Source organism: Cynoglossus semilaevis, chromosome 7, assembly GCF_000523025.1.
Source record: "Cynoglossus semilaevis isolate Cse_v1.0 chromosome 7, Cse_v1.0, whole genome shotgun sequence".
NCBI classification, from domain to species: domain Eukaryota; kingdom Metazoa; phylum Chordata; class Actinopteri; order Pleuronectiformes; family Cynoglossidae; genus Cynoglossus; species Cynoglossus semilaevis.
Window position 1 is genome coordinate 12,514,633 of NC_024313.1, and position 6,452 is coordinate 12,521,084.

General features: G+C 45.2%; 1 protein-coding gene across 3 annotated transcripts in view; it reads left to right on the top strand.

Moving 5' to 3' along the window:
• LOC103381292 (uncharacterized) overlaps positions 1–5,746 on the top strand; it is a 22,825-nt gene extending 17,079 nt beyond the window's left edge. Inside the window, exons 2-10 of one of the 3 annotated variants that reach the window (XM_017033548.2) lie at positions 2,124–2,151; positions 3,171–3,494; positions 3,691–3,975; positions 4,063–4,137; positions 4,669–4,767; positions 4,854–4,882; positions 4,996–5,067; positions 5,221–5,289; positions 5,502–5,746. In XM_017033548.2, the coding sequence (XP_016889037.2) occupies positions 2,124–2,151; positions 3,171–3,494; positions 3,691–3,975; positions 4,063–4,137; positions 4,669–4,767; positions 4,854–4,882; positions 4,996–5,067; positions 5,221–5,289; positions 5,502–5,558 (1,038 nt within the window). In that variant the 3' untranslated portion in view covers positions 5,559–5,746. The remainder of the gene's footprint in view (positions 1–2,123; positions 2,152–3,170; positions 3,495–3,690; positions 3,976–4,062; positions 4,138–4,668; positions 4,768–4,853; positions 4,883–4,995; positions 5,068–5,220; positions 5,290–5,501) is intronic. The other 2 variants (XM_017033549.2, XM_017033550.2) reach the window with 2 other exon arrangements.
• The last annotated feature ends 706 nt before the right edge of the window (positions 5,747–6,452 follow it).

A 6,452-nucleotide genomic window follows, 5' to 3' on the forward strand; every position in this document is an offset into this window, starting at 1 on the left:
AGACATCGCTGCTTCGTCGAAAGATGACTGCGTTTTAACCGCTTTGCCGCAGATCACAGACACAATAAGGCGACGAACACTTCCTTTATGTGTCACGTTGTAAAATTCCGGGTTTTCATACTACTGACCAAACAGTAAGAGGAAACCGGTCGGTTCTTTTGGTTCGTCTCCCTCAGAGCGGCAGCGACAAAACCGATCAAGTCAATTTAATTTCAAAATTTTAAAATAAAGAAAAAATGTACACTTATATCAACGTTCCCTTTAGGGGTCGCTGCAGCAGTTCCTCTGCTTCCTCTGCTGTTACACCAAGAGTTTACCTCTCGTGTGGTCTCTTCCTCTCCTGTCCTGTCCGACGTGTTCTCTTCACATTAGTGAAGACCTCAACATCTTCATCTCCTCCACCTCCGACAGAGACACTTGTCTTCAACAGTTGCACCCTCACCCTCTTCACTTCTTGTTTGCCCTGTCTTTTACCCGGGGTGTGGGCTGAGGTTCATGCCGGTGAGGCACCGGATGTAGAAATAAAAACTGAAAAGTGAACCACTTGTCATTGTGATATCGCACACCACGAAATGTGACTCCTGCTTTTAACCTATCACCACAGTCAGCTCTGCTCCAAACGCTGTTTCTGTTCCTTAATCGGCAATTTTCAAATTCACAATGGTACCTGAACGCCCCTCGTTGTGGACACATTGTACAAACGTTATGCAAGTTATTCCAACTCCTTTTGTATTCAACATAAAAAACAGTCACCTGTTCAGGTTGTTTAAGAATAAGACGTTTCAAAACCATTGACGTGCCTACGTGGCTCTGCACAGTCAGTCATGCACCTCACCGCACGTCACTGCCCCCTATCAGTGCGGCGTGGTACTCTCTGCTTCACCTTGTACATTACGGCAAATCTAAACTAACTCATTACATATATTCGACAGACGGAGGAACGCCAGCAGGTGGAGCACACGTATAATCAAACACGTATATGAAAATACGATATAAAGAGAGACGGTACTGGGCATGCGCCAACTGCACCTGTTTCAAGGTCAAGGTCAGCTTTATTGTCAATACCTTCACATGTACAGAACATACAGAGGTATCGAAATTACGTTCCTCGCCTTTCCGTGCGCTGACAGACATAGACAATACTGAACGACGAACATTAAGGTTTCAGTCAGTAATAAAAGACAACTGTCATGGCTGCTGCGCCCCGCCCTTGAAAACGCACAGAAATACATTTATAGATCAGTCACAAATTAATTTTATCATCATCATCGATATAATTTTATTTGTCGAGATGACGTCACTGATTCTCTGTATTTAAACTCGTCCATCTTTACTACCTCTACTGCAGCATCATCTTTCCACTTGTGTCACAAATCCACATCCGTAAATTCACAAGAACTCACACAGTTGAGAAACTGCTGCTTAAAGAGAAATGTGGACATTGTTTCATCAAAAGTCCCCCACCTTCCAGCCGTCCTGAAAACTCAGACCAGTGAAGACCAAACACCCGTGAGACAAGCAGGAAGGAAGGTCAGCAGAGGTCAGTCTGAAACCACATTACACTTCACTCTGCGGTGAGTCCGTGTTCCAGAGAACTGTGGAGAAACACAGAACATTATTGAGGACAAAAAGATAGAGCGCCAACGTAAAATGTACTGTAGATTTAAAGAATTACAGTCACACATACAACAAAACAAATACATACGTATGACAGATAGAATATGAACAGTTTACATGACAAGTTCATCAACTTCATCTGACTACTTTGGAGCAAAGATCTGTTGACTTCATATTATTTGAAACTAGCCTTGCTTGATGATTGTACTGTGGTGTCTGAAAAGTCTAGATGAGGGACATGTCCTCATGTTTGACCTGCGACATGCTGACATACATACGTAGATGATATGACATGAAAACTGCAAAGACACACAAATATTACACATGGAGACATGTGATGGGTAAAAGGCAGAGGTCACTTCTCCCTGTGTGCAGTGGTGTGCTGTGTCACAGTGACAAGAAGTTGACTAAAAAGAGAAGTGTGTGAAGAGAAAGAGCTCAGAGCTGCTCAGACTCAGAGCAGAGTGATGGCTGCTGTCAGACGGAGTCACATGAACTGTTCAACACTGCTGCTGCTGCTGCCTCTGTGCACAGGTAAGAAGAAAAGAACATCCATGTCAGGATTGGAACAATGGTAAACCTTTGTCCAGTGATGCTGCAGCAGAGACACACCACTTTGACAGAAACATATTTTTCCACTGTGGATCTCTGCTGCAGGTTTAAAAGAGCAGGAAGAAAAGTCACTTTATTTTCCATGAAATCCTCTTTTGTGTCAGTGACTGTTACATTTCCTCTCATCTGAATCAAACCAACAATCATCAGTCAGATTCATCGGACTTTAGAACCTAGTCTGGTCTGAGAAGAGAACTGAGGAACAGAGGTGAGAGAGGCTTCTGCTGCTGCTACTTCAGGAAATGATGGACACATGCAGTGGAGCAGCTGTGTGTCTGTGTGTGTCTGTGTGTGTGTGCCCCCGCCCTCAAAACCACAGGTTCAGCTTGACTTCACTAACAGCACACACCCAGTACATCTGCCACCAGTCGTTGTTGTTGGTGCTGAGATGCAAACAGAAAGAATCCGATTATTGAGAAGCCTTTCAACAGATCTGGTGTCTGTACCATGAGGGTTGGATCCAAAGAGTTCAGTTGGCAGAAACTGGACTTCTTCTTGGAGCTTGAAAGACGTTTTGTTAGAACTTGATTAGTTTCTGGTTGATTTAGGAGAGAACACTAGTAGTTCTACTTCTCCAGATCACTCCCTTCTCCACTTGACAATGGAGTCAAAGTGTGACCAGTCGTTATGGTCACTCCTCCCTAGAGACAGATGACCGCTTGTGATGGTGATGAGTAGTTCAACATGTCACATGTCAAGGTGGGAGTCGTCATGGTCATGCCCCCCCCCCTCCCATTTAACGTTGGTTGTTCCAGATGGACGTACATGGCTGCTCTTAAACCACCTGTCCTTACTGCCACCTATTGGCATTGTGTGTGTGTGCATCTCTGTTTTCAGAGTGCAGAATTAGATCACTGAGAAAGAGGACTTCAAATGTTTCCTCCTTCAGTTCCAGCAGCAGTATTGGTCATTTTTATCATTATTTTTTATTGACTTTTTAGGTGCAGCTGGAAGACAACTGTCTGATGTCCTTGTCAGAGAAGGAGAGGACGTCACTTTGTCCTGTGGTGGACTAGGACATCAGGACAAATGTAGAAGAACAGTGTGGGTCTACTTTGTTACAGGAGGTCGAGGAGCAGAAGCACTGTTTGAACTTGGAGAGAAGAAGTCTGAAGATGACAGAGTGACACAGAGACAGGACGACTGTTCTCTGGTCAGACAGAAGGTCACAGTCCAGGATGTTGGTCTTTACACCTGCAGAGAGTTTGATGTTTCTGGGACTCAAACAGGTCCTGATGTTGACAGTGTTCTGTCAGTTGTCAGCAGTGAGTATTTCATGTCGTCAGTTCTGTCAGAATAACAGCTTCATTCACCACTGTCTCCTTCAAGTGTCCACAGTGTCACAGTGAAGAGGCTCCATGGTCAACATGAAACTATGGAGATATATATGTATATATTTACTGTCTTTAGAAAAATGTTGATCCAGTTGGTTTGACACAATGTCTTCTTTTCCTTCACCAGTGAATAAAAGTCAAGATTCTGATACGGTGACCTTACCCTGCTCAATGAGGCCTCATTACCGCCCCCTCTGTGACCCCAGCCAGTATGACAGAATCAGCTGGTTCTACAACAGACAGACAGTTGTGAGTGGAAACACCATGAACACATCACAGAGGTCTCCCTGTCAGGTCTCAGTGACCTTTCTGACACAGAGTCATCAAGTCAATCTCTTCTCATGTCTGGTGAAAATTTTTACAACTGAGAAAGAGTTTCCATGTGACGACCTCTGCTCTGCTGACCTGTCAGGTAAGGTGACCTGGGCCTGAGGAGGGTTCATTAAAGTAGACCTGCCTTCTCTAGACCACTGCACCAACTGTTATGTTTGATCAACAGCAACAACAGAAACTGACACCAGATCAGACTGGTCCACCACAACACCAACCACCAAAGAACCTGAGAACAGACCAGGTCAGTGGTTCAGTCTGTCTCTTCAACTCACTGTCTGTTGTTGTTTTCTCTCACTTTCAGTTCCTTTTACCAGGTGTTTCATATTGTGACCAAACAAAAAATTCCACGTAACAAAGCACTGACTAAAACCTTTGGCTAAAGTGGTTTTGTCGGTTCCATAGTGTAGCGTGCCTCGGAAGCAGAGAGTCCTGGGTTCGATTCCCAGAGGAACCACATGGTTGGCGTCTGCTGGGGGCAGCACGTTAACAGCATGTCTGCTGTTCTCTTCTTCTTCTTCTTCTGTTGTTGTTTCATATATTGACAGTTAACCAGGTCAACCAGACCAGTTTGACCAGTTTAATCAGAGCAGATCAGTGGAGATGTTCCAGCGTTTCTGTCAGTTGATGAGGTTCACAGACCATGTCAGTCATTGATGGGATTTGACTCAGTTCTCAATAAAGAAAGGATCATTTGGTTAAAAACAAACGTTTGTCGTTCCATCCCTGTGAGTGAGACACCTGAGGTGTTGAGATGGTTGTGTTGTCTTTTCAGGGCTGTGGTGGTTGTACGTCCTCTTGGCCCCCGTGACCTCCGTGATACTTTTCACAGTTGTCGTCATCATCATCATCATCATGTGCAGGAGACGTAAAGGTGGGAACGTTCAAGTGACGTGAACTTGACAGAACTTTGTCCTGAGCTTTTTGGGTTCCAGTGAACTTTCACCTTTATCTTTACAGGAATCCAGACCCAGAGGAACCGGGATGAAGTGAGTTTTACAGTCCAACAATTTAGCATTTAGCCCATTTCTTCGCCCCAGGTAATATTTAGGTTTAGAACATGCTGTGCTAACAGTCCAGTCACGTTTTCCAAACTGTGAAGGTCAAACCTGAAGATGTTTCCTACGCCTCCATCACCTTCACTAAGAAGAAAGAAAGAGACCACCACAACCAGGTGACAATTGATCTGAACTAATTAATAGAAATAGAAATAATTCATTCAAAATTGGACTAAAAAGAGTCAAATAAAAAGTTAGCTCTGTTAGCAAAAGTCACCTTAGTCAATATAAAGTGAATCATTGGAGCTAACAGTCGTCACTCTTGTTAGGAGGCCAGTCCTGAAGAAACTGCCTACGCCACTATCAACTACCCCAATGAGACCAGTGGTGGCGCTGTGGTGAGAATCTGAGTGGTTTTTTATGACCAAATGTTTGCTGTTTCTTCCAGCTGGGGTATTGAACATTTTTTGTTAAAGTTAACTTAAGTTTAAATTTAAACTAATTACATTTAACCTTTAACCCATCCTGGTTTTCTTTGTTGTCTGTATGGAAGCTCAGTGTGTTGATGCTGCTGCAGTACCTGTAATCTCTGTGTGTGTGTCAAATCCAGGGTGGTGGTGATGGGGAGGGGGCCGTCACCTACTCCACAGTGAAAATGCCCTCCTGAAGCCTAGACGTCCGTCGTCCACTGAGGCTCCTCCCCTCCTGCGCTGTTGCTCCTCTTGTGGTTTGTTTCTGCTGTGACGGTCGTTTCCTGTTGTCATAAAACAACAGTTTTCTTTCCTTGTTTTCAACAGTTCTTTTGTCTGTTTTTTACTCACTTTGCAATAAAAAAAGATCAAATGTGAAACAATATTTAAGAAAAACAGATTTGACCATTCCTGGACCAGTGTGAGGCGTACCTCCTCTCGGGGGTCCCTTGGTTCGTCCACGGCCCCCATTTTGTTCCGGGCACTGGGACTTTTTTTTTGCACAAAGCTGCCCACAAAGAGTTTTCTTAAATTTTATTTGAATTTGACCACAAAGGCTAAAAACTAACATGTGCCAAACTCTGGTGTGTCTACCAGGTGTTGGACTAGTGGAGCGTGTCCTCGTTTTAACCAGGGCCTGTACATTTTAAACGTTTGCAGCCTTTCAGAGTTCACTGGTGGTGAAAGGATCAAACGAAGAATCGTTGGATCACTAGAGCAACGCAATGGATCCACCGAGAGCCACTGCCAGTAAAACGATGGCCGTCACCAGATACTGACTCAGCCACCGAGGGACGCGGCAGCAGCTGGGCTGCAGCACCAGCTGTATGCAGGTCTGGATGTGGATGGACTTGGCGATGCGCTCCTCCACCTCCTCATCCTCCAGTAGCAGCATTGACATCACGTCCTGCCCAGAAATCCTTCGTAGCTGTCCTACCACCCGCTGAGCCACCGGCCGGTACATGCTGGTGCAGGGGACCTGTCCCTCTGGCAGATTGAGCACCGCCTGCGTCACCTCCACCAGCCGTGTGATGTGTCTGGCTGCGGTCGTGGCGGGGGGGCTCCTCCATGCACCCGGCAGCCGGGAGAGG